The sequence below is a fragment of the Tupaia chinensis genome, unplaced genomic scaffold, assembly GCF_000334495.1.
Source record: "Tupaia chinensis unplaced genomic scaffold, TupChi_1.0 Scaffold000117_2, whole genome shotgun sequence".
Lineage (NCBI taxonomy): Eukaryota > Metazoa > Chordata > Mammalia > Scandentia > Tupaiidae > Tupaia > Tupaia belangeri.
The window spans coordinates 2,260,925-2,281,944 of NW_006159583.1; the positions used below are offsets into that span (position 1 = coordinate 2,260,925).

A 21,020-nucleotide genomic window follows, 5' to 3' on the forward strand; every position below is an offset into this window, starting at 1 on the left:
CTGAATTTACAGACCTAGTTGCTTGGAAGCATGCCAAACTCATTTGCATTTGTACTCAAAATCCTGAAAGGGGAAGATAGAGGAGAAGAGATGTGGCATGATTATGACCATTCCCCATGGGAGGTGCTTTCTCTTCTTCCTCTCTCTCTTGTCTCTGGCAAACACACACACCCTCTTACAGTAAATTATTTTTTTTTTTAAAGCAATGATCAAACCACATCTGTAATATCTTCCTAGCTGTCAGAACTACTTGAAATTATTGCTTGGTGTTAGTTCCTAAAAGCATTTATTATACTAGGGATACTATTTGAATATGTTTAATAGCATGACTTAATAACAACAAAGGTTGCAAACATTTACTGAGTGCTTACTCATTATGCTTAAGTGTATGTAATCCTTGTACTAATTCTACAAGGTGAATAACATTATTTTCCCCACTTTACAAGTGAGAAACTGAGACACAGGGTACTGAAGGCCATTATTAAAAGTGACATATATGAGATTCAAACATGCAGTTTACTTCAGAGCCTGTGGTCTTCACCACTAACCTACTAACACTAGTAGGCATCTATCTATATTTACAATATTTATTCTATACACAATTTATGAGCAGAAAATAAATTTGCACATTTATATGACATAAAAAATATGAAAATCTAAATGTTTTTTTTCCAGCACTAAAAACCTGAGTAACTTCAGGCTTCCTATCTTTTCAGTAAAGTGCATAGAAAATTTCCAGTGCTGAAACAAAAATAAACTCATAAACTCATGGTCTAACATACCTAAAAAGGTCTGTCTAAAGTACATATATTCCTCCTGACCTGGAAAACAGATGAAATCTTAAAGGCTAGTTTTGATGAAGTTATATAACTTACATGAATAAATTTCTCTCTTTAATATGTTTAGCAGCAAATCACAATATGCCCTTATACAACGGACATTTAGAATAATCACTTCACTATTTTAAGAGCTAATCAGGTATTCATAGCAAAGGTCTCTGAGAAAATTTAATTTAGCTAAAAAATTTGCTTCATTTGCTACAACCAAATGAGACGAAGTTCAGCCTTTTCCTTTTGTACATGTGTCCCTGAGGTCAGCCAACCGCAGCCTCACTTTGACAAGCATGGATTAGGCCACCAACCCCAGACTCTTTGTTTTGTTTCTCATACCTTCTTCTGCTGACAGACACAGCCGCTAAACTGCAAGCCGTTAAGGACAAAGCCAGACAAGCCAATGACACAGCTAAAGATGTCCTGGCACAGATTAAAGATCTCCACCAAAACCTTGATGGCCTGAAGAAAAATTACAACAAACTAGCTGACAGCATAGCCCAAACGAATGCTGTGGTAAAAGATCCTTCGAAGAACAGTAAGATCTTTTTCATTATGATGATGTCATTTATATCTTCGCACTAAAAGTATCCTCAACCTATAAATGTTTGAGCTGGAAAATGTGTTCATAGGAGTATAGCTGCCATCTGCATTTTATAGACCAGTTTCAGGAACTGAGTAACCTGTAGTTCCAGACCTAGAATCTGAGTCTCTCAGCCTTGCCCCAGTGCTTTTTTAGTTTAGTTTATAAAAAAGACTATTTATTTACAACGTTTACATGTTGCATCAGTTCATATTGACTTGATAAGATTTTACTGAAAAAAATCTAGAACTTAATTTTATAATCATTACTATGATGAGTTAAATATCATCAATTAACATCAGAATTTTTAGTGTATTTTGAATTTTTTTCTATCACATGGAAAGATATTATCTTGCTGTAAGTTTGAGGTTTTGTACTTTTCACTTTCAAAAGACTAGCCCTCTTTATTTACCGACATTTGCATTAGATATCAAAAATATTTGTGGAGTGCTGGGACCAGCAGATGGCATGGTGGTTAAGGTGCTGGATTCCCACACTGCTGACTGAGGTTGAATCTCTGACCTGGTGACTTGAAAATCACGCCAGGTGCGTGTGGATGTGTGCCCCAAATCCTGAGAAGAGTAGAGAAGAAGGGACTGCAACATGACCATCCCCCCGGGTGGAGATTTCTCACTTTTTCTCTACCTCTCTCATGCAAGCATCCTGCAGCAAAAAACCTCAAAAATAAATAAATAAACCTTAAAAAGAAAAAAAGTGTAGAGCATAATAACAAAAACTCTGCTATTGAGGTTCTGTGCGATATTTTATGTTATATAATTCAGATTTTCTTTGACTGGAGAGGGAAGGCTGATTTCAACACCTTAGCCTCAAATCATGCTAAGGATGCTGTGATGTAACACATGCTATTGACATGCTTCCTTCATGAGCAAAGAAGAGTACAAGCACATATGATATGTGCTTTAGAGCTAGGGAAAAGAAGGACTCATTCCTTTCCATTTCTTCAAGGATAGAAAAGGGGAGACATAAATGTTTTAATTTTTTTTTAATGTAAGCCTAAAGATAGCTCCTTTGTAATTCAAAATTCCATCTGCATAATTTTTTCTGATGCCATCCAAATTACATGTTTCCCCCCAAAAAAGAATAAAAACAAGTTTTTCATTAAATACTACTGTCTATTGTACTCCCTTTATAATTTAGGATAGCATTTTTTTAGGTTGATTCTCAACTGAGAGTGGCCTTTTTACACTATTATTTCTAACTTTTTGATTCTATTATCTGTTACGAGAAATACTCTATTATCTGTAAATATTGCTTAAAATAGATCTGTTTTCTATCCTGTTAAAACATTGCATAAAGCTTCTTTTATTATGAACAATTAGCTAAGAGATAAATTTGTGTGTACTTTGACTTGATAAAATTTGTCTGACTTCAAATGGGGTACATTTGTAATTAGAACCTGTTGTAAAAATTGCTATTCTTTATAGTCACTACTTTATATTTACAGAAAATATTTTCTCATACATTTTTTTTGTTTTACTTCCATATGAAATTTCCTGCAGAAATCAGTATGTATATGTTACATTGCATTCCTTTTAGTAACTTTTATGCTTCACTGCCTACTGCAAAAAGTTTCAGCTTTGCATGTTAACATATTTTCAGATTGCTTTAAACATTATAGAGCCTATCTTTCCACTGTCACATATTAATGCTAGATATATAAAAGGAATTTTCCTTGTAAAAAGGTAGTATGTAGATATGTTTGATATAAAATATTTTAATTGTGTTTTGAAAAATTAGTGAAATATCTGTAACATACCCATATAAAATTTTAAAGAATGAATACTTCCTCAGGTTGAACTCAATTATTATGATTTTGATCATGCAAATTCAGCCACTGGCATTCAAGTGACTTCTCTGCAGTAGGACTAAAACAGATTAGGTCTATGAATTTATTGCTTTTTTACCCTGGAACCCAACTTTTCTCTTTCTTTATAAGTAATTATTTTCAACTTCTAAAGAACTATACTCAAAGAAGCACAAAATCACCTTAACCTTAAGGGTCAGGCTGTGTCACAGTGATAGTGCAACTGACCTTACATAAAAGAGGTCCTGGGTTCACTTCCAGAAACCTCCCTGAGCATACCAGGTACCTACGTGCTCCTGGCTGATAATGGGAATGGATCATAGCCTGAAGATGCTATTATGTGTACCTGTGTCTGTCTGTCTCTCTTAACAAATTATCAATTCTTGGGATATCAAATATTCCCTCTGTGTTCAACCTCACAGCCTAGTGGGTAAGGGAGCTGGACCCCACATAACCAACTGCATTTCAAATCTTGCCCTGGCAACATGAAAAACATGCAGGGCATGGGTGCATGCATGCCCCCAAATCACAAAGGATGACTAAATTGTGAAGGGACTGTGGTGTGACCATGCCCCATTGGCAAGTGTTTTCTCCCTCTTACTCTCCCTCCCTTTTTCTGGCAAATGTATACACTTTCGAGCAATTAGAAACAAGTCGATAAATAAAATATTCTCTCTTAAACATCCCATGGTTAAATTAGTAAAAATAAAACTGCCAAACAACTAGAAAAATAATAATAATAATGAAATCCAACATCGAAATCTGAAAAATACGCCTAACGCTATCCTCAGTGGAAATGAGAGCAATTATATGACTAAAGAAGCATTCATTAGAATGAAGTTTTAAGCGTCAACTCAGTCAGTCAGAAAAGATGTAAAATGAAATTAAAGACCAAAGATGAAAAAATAATAAATTAAAAGAAAATAATAGACTTGATAAATCCAAGAGGTGAATCTTTAGGAATATAAAGATTCAAAATTAAATGTTTAGCAGGTTTAATTAAGAAAAACAGAACACAGATAGGCACATTTCTAAAGGATATAACTTATAGGAAAGAAATTTAACACATAAGGGGATACTTGGGACAACTGTATGCTAATAAATTTTATAATCTAAAAGATATAGATAAGTTTCTAGAAAAACATCAATTTGTCAAAATCCATCTTTAGAAATTATTTAAAAATCTACACAGCCAAATATTTATAGAAGAAATTGAGGAAATTTTCAAAACTACTTAAACAAGAAAGCATCAGATTCAATATCACATTTGGTTTATTTCTCAAATCTTCAAGATCATTTCTATATATGATGTAAACAGCTCCAGAAGTTGTGGAAGGACCTCCAGGTTCCATCTGAAGCCTTTGTTAAACATTTCTGAGTAGTTTCAAAGAAAAGAATCTCTTATTTACCTAAAACCAAGTAGTCTTTTGCTTAACTCTTTCTCATGAGTCTAAATCTGAATGATTTTTCTTCAGTTCTAATTTATAGAATCTCAAAATAAAATTGGAGAATGAAAAGGGGGAAATAGACGAACGGTTTTTAAAAGCATAAAAACAAAGAGTAACTCTTTATGTTCTCTGTGCAATAATAGCAAGGGCTTTGATTCAGATACCCTGCATTTCAGGAAGAAAATGCTCAGGACTTTCTCAAGAAACTTTATAATTTAAAGTTGATAATAGATGTACATTCTTTTATCAACTACTAACAATATCCCTTATGTTTATGAACATGAGCTCAGAATACTGACTTCAAAATCAAGTTAAAAAAGAATATTAGCAGCAGTTCTACTTTTTCATCAGGAGCACAAAGATGGAAAGTTAGCAGTATACCCAGTTAGATAATAAATGACAGGGTATGGATAAGACTATCAGCATCCCAGAGACATAACCATTGGCTTTCCATGTATCTTATGTTCTCCTAAGAAAAGTACATACGGAAAGTCTGTGGATCAATGATATACTTCAACTATTTTAGGTTTGAAACTTTTAAAATGATCAATATTTAACCTTTTAATTTTTTTTTTCCCACCAAAAACTGCAGTTTAATATGGTTCAACCTAATGTATAGTACAGGATAGTCAACTATTCTTTGAAATGAAATAGAACTGCAGCATGAAAAATTTAATTAAAGTATAACATAGGCCTTGAGTTTAAGGGTTGTTTGACATCAAAATGTTCTTCAAAAGACTTTTTGATGGCATATCTCTTTAAGATGTGCAAAGAAAGACAGTGAGAAAAAGAATGAAAACCAATTTTGTATGAGAATCGTGATTTAAATACAGTTCGGGTTTAGACAGACTAGGTGACATTTGAAAGATACTTTCATTTCCTTGCGTCTGTGACTAAAGTTCCTTTCTATAAAGGTTAACTTTTTGGCTAAAACTAGAAATTAAGCATTGAATTCAGTGCATCATATTCTTCATCTTCAATGCTAATTTTCATCTTAATCACAAAACTAAGTTTTAGCCTTCTAATATCTTCTCCTCTGGCCTGCTTGAGTCTTCACTAAAATGTTCACCTTTGCCATTCCACACTTTGCTTCAGCAGGCATGGCCTTGCTTTGTCATGTGGGTAAGATGAAATTGCTTAGTAAACAAACTGCTATTCTAATTTCTGTATGTAAGTGCATATGTATATATGTGTGTGTGTGTTAATTTTATTCTATGCAGTTACAGATGCAGATGCCACTGTGAAAAATCTAGAACAAGAAGCTGATCGACTAACAGATAAACTCAAACCTATCAAGGAACTTGAGGATAACCTGAAGAAAAACATCTCTGAGATAAAGGAACTAATAAACCAAGCCCGAAAACAAGCCAATTCTGTAAGTTCTTTTTTTTTTTTCCTTTCATATTAACTTTTCTTGAAGAGTTTTGTTTGTTTGTTTGTTTGTTTTTGGAGAGATTTTTGCTATAGGACACGTGCGTTCACCAGCCAGCCAGAGACAGAGAGACAGAAAGCGAGAAATCATCCCCCAGGGGGAATGGCCACGCCACAATCCCTTCTCCTCTATTCTCCTCTCAAGATCTTGGGCACACACGCACATGCACCTGGCGTGAGTTTAAGCCACCGGGTCCGGGACTCTAACTGCAGTTGACTATGTGGGAGTCCAGCGACATAGCCATTATGCTAACTGCTGGTCCCTTTTTTTTTTTTTTTTTTGCTATAGGGCATGTACGCTCACCAGAAAGACAGAGAAACAGAGAGACAGAAAGCAAGAAATCATCCCTGAGAGGGGATGGCCACACTGCAATCCCTTCTCCTCCATTCTCCTCTTGGGATCTTGGACACACAAGCACATGCACCCAGCATGAGTTTAAGCCACCGGGTCTGGGACTTGAACCGCGGTTGACTACATGGCATCTAGCAACATATTATGCCAACTGCTGGTCCCATAAGTTCTTTTTTTATATTCTATATCAATAACTGATTGTAGTGGTTAATATTATTCTCAGAGGGAATGTCTTTTCCAAATGTATCCTGTTGAATGATCTTTGGTTCTTTTCCTTTCACTTGAAACTATTTGGGACAGGGGAGGTTAGACCTTCTCTTTTATTTTTTTCAAAAATTTCAAAAGACATTATATGAGACCAATAATTACCACTTATCATTTTAAAATTAGGAATTCATGCACTCACACTAAAAAGAGGAAAAAATAATGAGGGAGTATTGTATTTTGTATTATTGTTTGAGTAGAGTAATACAAATGGAAAGAATAAAACCTCATTGCTGTATTCTAAAAAGGCAGGGATGACAATGCCTTGCTCTTTTTTTTTTTTGGAGAGATTTTTCGCTATAGGGCACGTGTGCTCACCAGACAGACAGAGAGAGACATAGAGACAGAAAGCGAGAAATCACTCCCCAGGGAGGATGGTCATGCCACAATCCTTTCTCCTCCATTCTCCTCTCAGGATCTTGGGCATGCACGCACACGCACCCGGCATGAGTTTTAAGCCACCGGGTCTGGGACATGAACTGCGGTCGACTACGTGGGAGTCCAGCGACATAGCCATTACGCTAACTGCTGATTCCCACAATGCCTTGCTCTTGATATAAACATACAGGCGAACCAATGAGGGCTGTGCCAGATGAAGAACAAGGTTATATGGAGTACTAAGCAAAGAGAGTCCATTACTTTATATATATTCTTTTCTCTAAGTACAAGAAGCAATAAAAACTACTTTACTTACAATTTCTACATCTTTTGAGATATTTTTGCTACAGGGTGTATGCACTTGCCAGACAGACAGAAAGAGACATAGAGGAAGTGAGAAATCACTCCCCAGGGGGGATGGTCATACCACAATCCCTTCTTCTCCAATTTCTTCTTGGGATTTGGGCACACACTTACATGCACCCAGCATGAGTTTGAAGCCACTGGGTCTGGGACTTGAACCACAGTCAACCACGTGGGAGTCCAGTGATAGAACCATTATATCATCTGAAGGTCCCTAATTTTTACATTTAAAAAAAAAAATTAGAATAAGAATAGAAAATATCTGACTTGTTTGAAAATTTTCTGTTTATTTATCCAATTAGACTACTATGATAGAGGTAGAACTTTTCAGAGTAATTTAATGCTAATGAATCAGAACAAAGTTATTAAGTACCATATGAAACTTTAGCTTCAAAGAAAAAAAAAGATCCAGCCAGTAGCAAGGTGGCCTAAGTAGGTGAATCCCACAGGGTCAACTGCAGAGTTTGAGTCACAGAGCAAAAAGGCTTAGAACACATGGCACATGCCTGTATGTGAATGCTCAGATGTCTGAAAGGAGTGAGCAATCAAGGAGATGGTATTGCAGGGTGAATATCCCCCATGGGAGGTGTTTTCTCACTTTCCCTTTCTCTTTCTCTCTCACTCTCTCTTTCTGTGTTTCATTGCCAAGTACATAGACTCTCTGAAAAATTTTTAAAAATTAAATAACAAGAGGCCAGCAAGTGGCATGATGGTTAATTGGGCTGGACTCACACATGACTGACCCCAGTTTGAGTCCAAAACCTGGCAGTTTGCTTTCTCACTTTCCCTGTCTCTCTTGTTCTGTCCCTCTCTGGACAAATTAAAAATAAATAAATAAATAAATAAGTTAAATAAAATATTTTTTAATTAAATAACTAAAAAAGAAAAGACAGCTGTAATGTTGTCAGGCTTAAACTGAAACCTTTTGAGATACTTAAGGATTTCATCTCAAAAAAAAATTTTTGAACCAAAATTTTGGAGCTGCATCAAAAAGTCCTTTCTTCCCCTATCAGTTATGGTTTTGTTGCTGTTTGTTTGTTTTTAAGTAGTGGCTAAGAATGTACTGCTTGTGTGCCAACACATCCTTTTTCTCCCTTTTACATATCTGTTTGGTTGTTGGAAAAGTGTTAGCATATTTTTCTATGCAAAAAATGTGTCATGATTTTTCTGACAACCCAATAATTCCTCTATCCACAGCCAAGACAGTAAGTCAAAGGGGAGCCTTAAAAAGGAATTGATAACTGGCTGAATAAAAAGTTAGAAAAGGACAAAGAAATTGGGTAAAATGTTATATAAAATTACAAAAAGGAAGCAGCGATAGGGTCTGAGAGGGCATAATTCAGCTCTAATCTGAAAATGATGTCATATGGCTGACAGGTGGTCATAACGTATGTAAAGTGTAAGGTAAAAAGAAACCAGATGTTATTTCAAAGTTTGGAGTTTAATCAAAAATTTAGCCAGCACAGAAAAAGCATCTCCTATGTTCAATGCTACTTCCTATGAAGCACACAGAGACGAATGAAGCCATTTTTTCACTCACAAAGTTTATAATGTGGTATATGAACATGTACCCAAACTTCTCTAAAATAATGCAGAATATTGTGCCATGTTACATGAGTCAAGCCATGGAAGTACTATAAAATTTCTAGAAGTAACAATCACCTCTAATAGAACCAGAAGGTTTCCCAAAGGGAAGGATTTGTACCAGGACTTGAAGTAGGATGGTTCTGGGTGTTTGGGGGCAAGACAGGGCATTCTGAGAAGAGAGAATGGCTTAAGCCAAGGAGGAGAGAAAAGGTAGTTTCATCATCAGTTCATGAAAAGCAGACTGGTGGACAAGAGGAATTAGTAAGGTGAACATCCACTGGGGAGATCAGTGGATGCCAGTTCTTGACAAGCCTTAAATGGTGTTAATCAGTCCTATTTTGCAGCGATTTTACTTGGGATAAATCTCAATGGTGAGAATAAACTGAAAGTTTTTGAGCATGAAACAGTATAATCAGAGCTGTGCATTTTGAGTATGAATTTGAAAGTAGTTTGAAAGAAATCAGGCCTAGTTGTGACACTAGCAAGAAAAAAGAGAGAGATTGATATATACCATTCTTTGTTCTCAATGTTAACTTTGAAGAAGTAATGATAATAAATATTCTCTTGTGAATTTCACAATTAGCTACATATTCTGATTTAGTCATCAAATGGGAAAATCTGGACTTTTTTTTTTTTTTTTTTTTTGAGAGATTTTCACTGTAGGGCGCGTGCGCTCGCCAGACAGACAGAGAGAGACATAGAGACAGAAAGCGAGAAATCACCCCCCAGGGGGGATGGTCACGCCGCAATCCCTTCTCCTCCATTCTCCTCTCGGGATCTTGGGCACGCACGCACACGCGCCCGGCGTGAGTTTTAAGCCACCGGGTCCGGGACACGAACCGCGGTCGACTACATGGGAGTCCAGCGACATAGCCATTACGCTAACTGCTGGTTCCCAAATCTGGACATTTTAATAATTTCTTCATTGTAAAGAAATCTAAAAATACACCCCCTAAAAAATTGAAAATATCTGTTTTTAAGTAGCTTTCTTTTGGTTTGTTGATTCTAAAATTGAGCAGCTGATACTCTTTTGAAATGAATGACCTAGTTACTGGGTGAAAAATGCAGTGAAAATCCAATAGATATAATAATGGAATACTCAATAATGTTTAATTGAGTTCATGATGATTAACAAGTAGATAATAGTGTATTAGAAATTCCTTAGATATACCTAATGCTTAGTGATTTTTCTTTAGAAGTCTTACTAAAGACTCACATTAGAAATAATAATAATTGATATACCCAAACAGGTTAAGAAGATGTTTGTGTTTCAGAAATTTCTCCTATCTTACAAGAGAAATATATCTTAGACATAATTTTTTAAAAGAAATATATGGTTATTGTATTTTTATATACCTGTTTTAAGGTGGTTAAAAGAAATTCCTACAATTGGAAATCAAAGCACAAATTAATTTTTAAAAGATTAATAGTTACAAACTGGGGGCGAGTAGATGGCATAGTGATTACATCACTGGACTCCCAAATGGCTGACTCAAGTCCCAAACCCAGTGGATTAAAAATTACACTTCATATATGTGCCTGCATGCCCAAAATCCCAAGAAAAAAATGGAGGAGAGATTGCAGCATAACCATCCTCCCAGAGAGATGATTTCCCACTTTCTCTGAGTGCGTCACTGACAGTCTCTCTCCAGGGAGCACATGCACCTTAATGCAAAAACCTCTAAAAAATGAAATAAAATACAGATTGGTTGTCAAAAGTTAGGGTTGCCTGAACTTTTCAAGTATTAAGATTATATTCAAAACCAGAAGATAGAAAATCCAAGACTTTTCTATACAACTGTGCAAAAGTTGGCCTGTTTTGTGCTGCTATACCAGAATACCACCGCCTGGATAATTTATAAAGAACAGAATTGTATTCTCACAGTTCTGGAGTCTGGGAAGTCCAAGATTAACATCTAGTGATGTCAGATATCCTTGGTTTTAATATGGCTACTCTCTTAGACCTTGAACTCTCAAATGGAATTTCATCTGTTCAGTTAGGTTTCAGTACTGGTGATCTGTCTTCTACATTTTGGCAACCCTGTTTTTAACACACAAGTTATGCATTCCTTTATTATTTCTACCAGATATACCTAAGTAAGAACTGAAACAGTCTGTAACCAAATGATCACACATTCCACACATATTTAGTCATTTTCTTCTTGAAATAATAACTAAGGAATACTTATGTTCATTAAATAAAAATGACTTATTTGTGATTAAACTAGCTATATTATGGCCCCATGCCTAATCCTTTGAAACTTTTTTTAAGTAAAGATAAAACTAACAACACACAGTTGTTTAATTCAACCCCTCTTGGAATTTAGATGTGGTTTCCCACCAGGAATAGCTCAATCTGTTATTCAGTTCTATGCATGAATTCCAATTAGATCTAGATTTCTTGTTCTCTTTGATCCTCTTACAATGTCAACAGCATTTATAACCTGCCTCAGATATTAAATTTGTTCAATGCCATGGTATTCTCTGATGACAGTTTTGGATTACTTGTTGCAAATTTCTAAAAACTCATTATAGCCTAAAACTTTCCAGGACATTCAAAATATCTAAAGACCATGTTTCCCCTACCTGACGTCAATGATATCATCTTTCTTTTGTTTTGCTTTATCCTTTTTATCTCTCAGTCCTTGGATACCCTCTGTACAATTGCTGTCCCTTCTAACATGTAACACACTTGGCCAACTACCATTGCATATTTGATTTATAGTATAAACATTTGGAGTTAAAACTGAGATTCTATTAAGGGCATTTGTGTTTTTTTCTCTTTCTCTCTCTTTCTTCCCCCCACCATCATCTCCCACTCTCATGAAACAAATAAACCTTAACAAAAATGAATATATGTGTGTTTGTATGTGTGTACATATGTGTGTGCATATCATAAAGATGTGTGTATATAAATATGTGTGTATATAAATATGTGTGTACTTAGTAATTTTTCAGAATCAAAAATCCCTCCCTAGCTTTCTTTTTTGAATCCAGCCATTTTGTGTATACTGTGTGTGTATGTGTGTACATATGTGTGTGCGCATATCATAAAGATGTGTGTATATAAATATGTGTGTATATAAATATGTGTGTACTTAGTAATTTTTCAGAATCAAAAATCCCTCCCTAGCTTTCTTTTTTGAATCCAGCCATTTTGTGTATACCAGTAAAACAATTGTAGTCTCAGTATAGTCTCCACACCCTTAGTGTTGACTTCACACCCTTGGAGAGGGATCACAGTGTTGCCTACGCTAACACCCAAATGAGATTCTTGGAGACATCTTCTTGTTTCACCATAAACATGAGGACTGGCTTGATGGCCAGTTTCAAATCTGCACAAACCTTCCATGCATGTAATAAGAAAACTAGTTGTTTTTCTTCCAGAGGTGTAAACTATGTGAGTAACACAGTGCTAGAAATCAGAAAATGGAAATTTACTACTAGTGGAGGCCAAGAGGCTTCCTGGAGTCAGGTTTTTTAACCAGTAGCAAAGAGAAGTCTTCCTCTTCCCCTCTCTCTCTGCCTCCTACTTTGGGCATTATCAATGAGCAGAGTAGCAACCTCTGTCTGAGTACGAGCAACTTCATCACTGTCCTGAAAGTACCACTCTGATGATGACACAGAGGAAATTAAATTAAATAATCAAGTAGTGTTATTTGTGATTGAAGGAAGGTTCCCTAAATGTAAGTAAGAATTGGTATGAACAGTGTCACTCTATTCACATAGGAATTCCTTTCTTAGCAATTTGTAATTTTTAAAGTATTATTCAAAAGTACTTTTCAAAAGAAAAAGGGACTGTTAAATACATTAGTAGTGATAGCCATTGGAAATTATTTTCATTTCATTTCCTGGCAACTTCGTAAAAAGGTATAATTTATTCTGAAATGCATGTTCTGAGAGGAATGATTAGTATTCTTCGTATTGTTAGAACATCTAGAACAAAATCTATTTGGTGTCTTTCAACTGTAAGAGCATGGGAGGGTAGATAATTTCTCCTGAAAACTAAAGGAAAAATGGTTTCCTACATTCAGTGATCCCAAAAATCACTGAACTTTGAATTGTGAAATTTCATTAAGCAACTTTAATGAACGTCATTTCCATTAGCTTTAGGAAAAAAAAAATCACTTATTGAAATGTTCCCATATTCTTAAGGTAGAAAAGTATGAAGGTAAGAATTTGTTAGTTGCGTGCCTCAGAAAATAGTAGCATGCTAACAAGGTACGGTACTGTGAACAGCTCATTGTCAAAATGCTAGGAGAAAACGGCTCCTTTGTGTCCTCATTAATAAATAGAATGGTGTCTGCGTATGGGTATTTAATGATCCTATTTGATGATTTACAAAAAATAACTTCAAAGAAGAAATGATGATGGCTTCGTGGTTGTTTAGGTACTACTTCAAACTTTCAGAGAAATTTAATCTTGGTTCTTTGTACCTTGTTTATCTTGAAGATCAAAGTATCTGTGTCTTCAGGAGGTGACTGCATCCGAACATACAAGCCAGAAATCAAGAAAGGGAGCTACAATAATATCGTTGTCAACGTCAAGACCGCTGTTGCTGACAACCTCCTTTTTTATCTTGGAAGTGCCAAATTTGTAAGTATAATATTTCAGCTTTTCTTTAACCTACTGTGTATGTGTGTAGTCAGAGGTTAATCCTGGTAGTGGAGAAAAATGTATAGAATTTGATAACATGGCTCTAAAATTGTCAAATGTAGCCTTTCAGATTTGAAAACCTCAGAATCTTATCTTGGGACGTTCTGAGGTGCCAAATTAAGGTAGAAGGCAAATGAAAGGAACAAGACCCCTTACAGTGTTTAGGTACATTTGTGTTCATTTGTTAGTCTACCTCATTTATTTTGAACTATAGTTTCAGAACTAGCTCTTTAAGATGAAAGGTTAGGGCCATCCTGTGACGTGGTGGTTAAGGCAACTAGATTTCACATGGTCCATCTTGTCGTATGGTCCTGAACCTGTTGGGTTGAGAAACATGGCGAGCATGAGTGTGTACATGCCCACATCTAGATAAGAGGAAGAAATGAAGGAGAAGGGATTGTGGCATGACCATGCCCCAGGAGGTTGCTGTCTCACTTCACTTCCCCTTCCCCAAATCTGTTTGCAAGCACATGCACCTCCTGGAAAATTTTTAAAAGGGAAAAAAAGTTCATTGAATATAACTTCATTTTTTAACTCTTCTCAACCTGAGAAATTACAATGGAGTTTTATGTTTATAAAATTAAAATAGTAAATTGGGTACTAATGTCTTATGAATAAAAACATCCCTAATTCATGTTAAATTTATAATGCCAACTAAAATCACCTAAATTATATTGACAACGTCTCATATATAAAGTTTAGACTTCTATTTGAACCACTTGACTTCACATGCCCAGGAATCACCCAAAACGAATATGACTCTTTAAGAGATAAGGCAACATCTGCCATTCAGGTAAAGAGTTACTAGTCACTTTGGGTAAGAACAGTATAGCTTTCCCCTTAAAAATGTAAGTATTGTTGGTAAAAAGAAATAATAAACCTTGAATCTAAATATTTGCTTTTTTGTTGCTAATATCTGTTTTTTATCTCTACTATGAATATCAAAGCGGAAAAAAAACTTTAGTCTCAAAATTAGACCTAACTAAAATGGGTAAAATGAACACATACGACTCAGGGGTATAGACTATTTTTTACTTAAAGGTACGATAATAGAATATTTTAATCATAGATAATAAAACACCTTATCATTTAAGAAGTTTTATTATGAGGCTTTTCATTATTTCATGTGTCTGTAAATGCCACTTCCTCTATCAGGTTGCTTCAGATATGATATTGTTGTATTGTTGTTGTATTTTTCCAAACTAGATTGACTTTCTGGCTATAGAAATGCGTAAAGGCAAAGTAAGCTTCCTCTGGGATGTTGGATCTGGAGTTGGGCGTGTAGAGTATCCAGATTTGACTATTGATGACTCACACTGGTACCGTATTGAAGCATCAAGGTAATATTGCAATAAAGATTAAGATAACTCAATGATGCAAGTTTGAATTCATTTCCCAGCTTAGAAGAAAACTTACATTTGTGTTTTAAAAATGGGTGTATGCCTGTATACGCATGTATGAATGTAATATAGATATATGTATTACAATGTATGGGAGTGAATATCTTTGTTTTACCTGTTAGAAATTGACAAACCTTCAAGGTGCTAATCAGAGTAACAGTCTATTTCTGACCCCTTCATTTGGTGTCTAGTAGCAATCTGTGGATTTAACTATTTTCAGTCATCCTATCTCACCTGAGGGAGAAGGGAATAAGTACTGAGCCTCGTGCTTACTAAACGCAAGCCGGAGGAAAAGCTTCCATTATTTCCTGCCTTGTGTTCATAGCTCCTCTTTCGATCTATATTGCCACCATGCCTACAGGCATATGTAGTGCCAAAATGCTGGGATTAATATGTTATACAACAGATCCACACTACTTAATATGGGAAGTAATAGGGAGTTTATTCAGTAATTCTATCTTTGAAGATTTAATTCAATCATCAACTTTCAGTAGCATATAGATTGCTTATAGAACCATTCCCTTGCTAAATAACTTCCCTTTAATTTTCTCTTATTCTTTTTCTAATTTCCAACTCCCTATGAAACCCAAAGCATTAACAATCAAGAGAGATGGTTAAAAGCCTGGGGTTTCTGATACAACTGATCAGAGATGGGTTTAAAAAAAAAAAAGCTTAAAAGCATGGTCATTGTTGAATCTACTGATGGGTATATAGTTTTATTATTTTTTTTCTCCCTCTGCAGAGGTATTTTTTGCTATAGGGTGCGTGCGCTCACCAGACAGACAGAGAGAGACAGAGAGACAGAAAGCAAGAAATCACCCCCCCAGGGGGGATGGCCATGCCGCAATCCCTTGTCCTCCATTCTTCTCTCAGGATCTTGGGCGCCCCCGCACCCGGCGTGAGTTTTAAGCTACCGGGTCTGGGACATGAACTGCAGTAGACTACGTGGGAGTCCAGTGACATAACCATTATGCTAACTGCTGGTCCCAGTTTTATTATGTTTGCATAAGTTAAAATTTTTCCATAATAAAATATTAAAAAGAAAACTTAAAGAGAAGCAATATTCTCTCTCTCTTTAAATTGTTTTATTTAATTTTATTTATTATTCTTTGTTTTTAATTTGATGAGAGAGAGAAAAAGTAAGAAAGCAAGCTGGGACTCAAACAATGATTGTCCATGTGGGAGTCCAGTGCCTTAGCCACCACACCATATGCCAACCCCAAGAAGCAATATTTTAATTCCTTTTGAAGATCTTCAGCAAAAGCATATGTGTGCTTGTGTGTGTGTGTGTGTGTGTGTGTATGAGAGACACAGCAAGAAGCATGTGTGGTGGTTTTAGGAGAATTAAATTATTTACTAGGTTTGAGGACATTTATATAAAACATAATTCTTCCATCAGATGAACATTGTTTGATAAATTTATTCTTTTGTTACCATGTATTTCACGTAGCACTGCACCTCAAAGATAAAAATATTAGCAAATGAGACAGCAGGGAGTGAAATATGACACTGAAGTTTTGTTATGACTGTTTGTCTCAGAAAAGAGACCAGATTTTCAAATTTAAAAATTCATGGAAGTCAATCACTTGAAAAGGAAAATTAAATGAGATGATAATAGCTTTTAAAATTCTGTTAATTTAATTTAAAAGTGAACTTGTGTGCAATTCGTATGCACAGTTCCAAAGACTAGATATTATACTATTGCTATATACATTAAGATAGTGTACCAAACAGTAAAAGTAGTACAATTCTAGGAAGAGTACTTCAGTGAATTTGGATCCAAGTTTATAAAGAACAAGAATTTTAGGAGGAATTATGTAGCTTACAGTGCAGAAGCAGGAGCCCATTTGGGATTCACCTAATGAATTAAATTAGACAAAAAGGTAACTGAAGTAATAAACATGTTTAAATAGCATGTATTGATAAATAGTAAAATATTCTTTAAGGCAATAGGAATAAGGTTTTCCATTTAACCGACAGCAATTTCATCGGCTAATTGCTGCTGGGTCATCTTATATCAGTGGAAACACTCAGATTCAGGGTGTGTTGCTCACAGTCCCTGATTGAATCTGACTGTAGACATTCAGCAACGATCAGACTCTGAGTATTGATCAGAGATTAAAGACTCCAGAATGTTAGAAGCCAAACACTCTGTTCTCTCTTACATTGTCCAAAACAAGTCTAATACATCTTAAACCTCTTAAATCTGAAGTTACCAGAAATGTGTTATGTATATTTCATTTTCTGTGTTTTCCTCCCCTTCATTTCAATATGTACCCCCTGAAGAACGGGAAGGAACGGGACTATTTCTGTGAGAGCCCTTGATGGACCCAAAGCTAGCATGGTGCCCAGTACCTACCATTCAGCATCTCCTCCAGGCTACACTATTCTCGATGTAGACGCAAATGCCATGCTGTTTGTTGGAGGTTTGACTGGGAAAATAAAGGTAACATGTCCTTCCCCTCCTTATTGATTTCGTCTTTATGGGCAAGATTATTTGGGAAAAGACATGGTAACGCTCTGCAAAACCTGACCACATTTTACTCAAGTGTCTGTGGAAACATGAATTTATTTAGAGTCAGAATGTTCTTTCTCGAGTATTTAATCTGGAAATACTGTATCTTTAAGCCTGTGTGTTTACTTCAACAGTTGTTGTTTCGCACTTATCTGTGGCATCTGTTTTTTGATATTCTTGTTTTAGTTGCCTTAAGAGCAAAGTGTTTTTAAGTATACCTCATTCTCTGAATCAACTTGTGATTTACAGATAGGAAGTGTGATGAAGTTCACACTCCCATCTAATTAAGAGATTTAGGAATACCTTGGGAAATATCACAGAAGCTATCAACTTACAAATCATGATCTGGTTTTAAAAGTTTTCGAGTTGCTTGTTCTCCTCATTCTTATAGGGTAATGCACTTCATATTCATAATTGCTTCAGGACAGGTCCTTGTGCATTTCAAATGGCAAAGTGTCTGCATTTTTAAAAAGCAAGTGTTGATTAAATGGATTTAGGTGTTGGAAAATGACCTGTGGGTGAAATGCAAGCGCATAACCAAATATAATGTATAATCCTGGACTCGTCAGAATCACCCTGGGATGAGATTAGTCAGAAATTGTGAAAAGCCGGAATGACCCGAAATTTATGAGAACTCAACCTTTATATAGATGGGGCGGTTTTATTTGTCTTGTGTGCGAGATGTGACTCTAAAGTATGGGAAATGATTCCACAACTACACACTAAAGTCATCCTCATTTCTTAGAATGATAGAAATAAATACGGGACATAGCAATAGACAGTCATATTGCCGTCTTTCTCTCCTTTCCAGAAAGCCAATCACCCAGCAGAGGTAGCACGCAGTAGTACAAAAGTCATGGATGTTGAAATCAAATCCAGTTTAGCTTTCCTCCTCTACCGCCTACTAAAAGAAAACTTTAGGCAAGTCACTTAACTCCTTAGGCCTCAGTTATCTTAACTAGAGGCAAGAAAAATATCCACCTTGAGGCCGACAGCTGGCATACTGATTAAGGCACTGGATCCCACATGGCCAACTGTGAGGTTTGACTCCAGGACCCAGAAGCTTACAAATCATGCCAGGCATTATGTGCATGTGTGCCCATAATCCTGAGAGGAGACTAGAGGAGAAGTGATTGCAGTGTGGCCATCTCCCCTGGGAGTGATTTGTCATACTCTCTCTCTGGTGAGCACACATGCCCTATAGCAAAAAAATAAAATAAAATAAAATAAATCTATCTTGGCCCAACCCCATAGCCTAGTGGTTCAGAGAGTCAATCCCACATGGTCAACTGCCATTTGAGTCCAAGCACTGGAGGCTTGGAAAAACACCAGGTACAAATGTGGAAGTGTGGCCAGGACTCCTTTGGGGGTGCTTTCTCCCTTTCTCTCTCTCTGTCTCTGTCTGGTGGATGCATGTGCCATCTGGCAATTAATTTTTTTTTTTTACTTTGCTTGAATATTATAGGAAACACTAATGAACTCTTAACATTTTTATAACCCCTACTATGTGCTAGATAATAGCTTAAGTAATTTATATACATTAACCTCTTTAATTTCACAACAGCCTCAAAACATGTGTCTTGGTCCATTCAAACTGAAACAAAAATATCATAAAACTGGGTATCTTATAAATAACCATCATGTATTTCTCACAGCTCTGGAGGCTGAGAAGTCCAGTATCAAGACACCAGCAGATTCAGTGTCTGGCAGAGGGCTTGTTCCTCAATGAAGGTGCCTCTCGCTGTGTCCTAATATGATGGAAAAGGCAAACAAGCACCCCAGACCTTTTATGAGGCCACCCTCATGATCTAATCACCTTACAAAGACCCCCGCCCCCACCTCATAACATTATCACCTTTGGGGGTAAGATTTCAAGAAATGTGCTTGGGAGGACACATACATTCAGACCAAAGCAAAGTGGACACTAAGGTCTTCTTCACTTGATAGTTAAGGAGTCTGAAGGTAGAAGTTAACTTAGCCAAGGACACACAGTAAGTATGGCAGAGCTGAGATTTGAACCCAGGTGAACAGGCACAAGAGTCTCCACTCTTGGGAACCAGCAGTTAGCGTAATGGCTATGTCGCTGGACTCCCACATAGTTGACCACGGTTCACATCCTGGACCCAGTGGCTTAAAACTCACACCGGGCGCGTATGCGTGCGTGCCCAAGATCCCGAGAGGAGAATGGAGGAGAAGGGATTGCGGTGTGACCATCCCCCCTGGGGGGTGATTTCTCACTTTCTGTCTCTATGTCTCTCTCTGTCTGTCTGGCGAGCGCACGTGCCCTATAGCGAAAACCTCTCCAAAAAAAAAAAGGAGTCTCCACTCTTAATCACCATGCTCACTGCTACAATGAATGTGACATTATGTGAATAAAATATGTGACAAATGCCAAAGACACAGTGGTCACACCTTGCATGGCACCTTCAGTAATTCTTATTAGCGTGAAGATGCCATGGAACAAAGTAACACTGTCGTGCTCAGGAAAAAGGAAAGTATGAACAAATGAAACCTCTAGAAAATCTTAAATCTTTTTGGCCAAGAATTGCAATGCTCCTGCCACACCAGAACATGAATCCAAGTGGAAAACATGTAACTAAATGAACTTGCTGATGAAAATTCAAATGAGCAAGAACATATCTCAAATATAGCTATTCAGAATTTGAGGAGAAACAAAAAGCAAGTAGAATCCACCACCTCTTAAAGATACAGAGGCCCCGACTAATGCGGGAGCAGTCCAAGGACCACTTAACTTACAAATATCAACGCCTCTGATCAACATTCTACATATCCATGCACCCTGGGGTCAATGCAACAGAGAGACATGCGTGTTTGATTTGTTTGACCTTTTAAAGTTATAATAACACATATAACTGGAGTTCTACGAGAATATAATGTACAAAACTAAGGGTAACAGAAGGACACATAATCACTATTCAGATGCCAAGACTATCTGGAAGTTCTAAATTCTAACAACTACCACATTTCTTTTTGCAGAAGGCTGATGCTGTACGTGTGATTACGTTCACTGGCTGTATGGGAGAAACGTACTTTGACAGCAAACCTATAGGTCTGTGGAATTTCCGAGAAAAAGAAGGTGACTGCAAAGGATGCACCATCAGGTTAGTTAGATGAGAACTTTCCCGAGGTCTGCTCTGTGTCACAAATTTTCCATTTTATCATGCACTATTCTGTTGTCATGGGGATGATGTGAACAGGTTTGAAGTGATTATACTCAAAGGTGGGTTTGCTACCAAGAAGCTAATGAAACTTGAGTCCTGCTCCAATTTGTGCAGGCACTTTGCAAGGTCCTGGAAAGTGACTTGGCAACACGTTTTTGATTGTGTGTTTATATAAAGTTTGCGAAGATAAGATATTAGGTCAGCAG

The 21,020-nt window shown here is 36.5% G+C and overlaps 1 protein-coding gene across 1 annotated transcript in view; it reads left to right on the forward strand.

The window, feature by feature from the left end:
- LAMA2 (laminin subunit alpha 2) overlaps nucleotides 1–21,020 on the forward strand; it is a 509,250-nt gene that overhangs the window by 421,978 nt on the left and 66,252 nt on the right. The window contains exons 44-50 of the mRNA XM_027770245.1: nucleotides 1,186–1,368; nucleotides 2,934–2,939; nucleotides 5,907–6,061; nucleotides 13,514–13,657; nucleotides 14,924–15,057; nucleotides 17,404–17,563; nucleotides 20,630–20,754. Of these exons, the coding sequence (XP_027626046.1) occupies nucleotides 1,186–1,368; nucleotides 2,934–2,939; nucleotides 5,907–6,061; nucleotides 13,514–13,657; nucleotides 14,924–15,057; nucleotides 17,404–17,563; nucleotides 20,630–20,754 (907 nt within the window). The remainder of the gene's footprint in view (nucleotides 1–1,185; nucleotides 1,369–2,933; nucleotides 2,940–5,906; nucleotides 6,062–13,513; nucleotides 13,658–14,923; nucleotides 15,058–17,403; nucleotides 17,564–20,629; nucleotides 20,755–21,020) is intronic.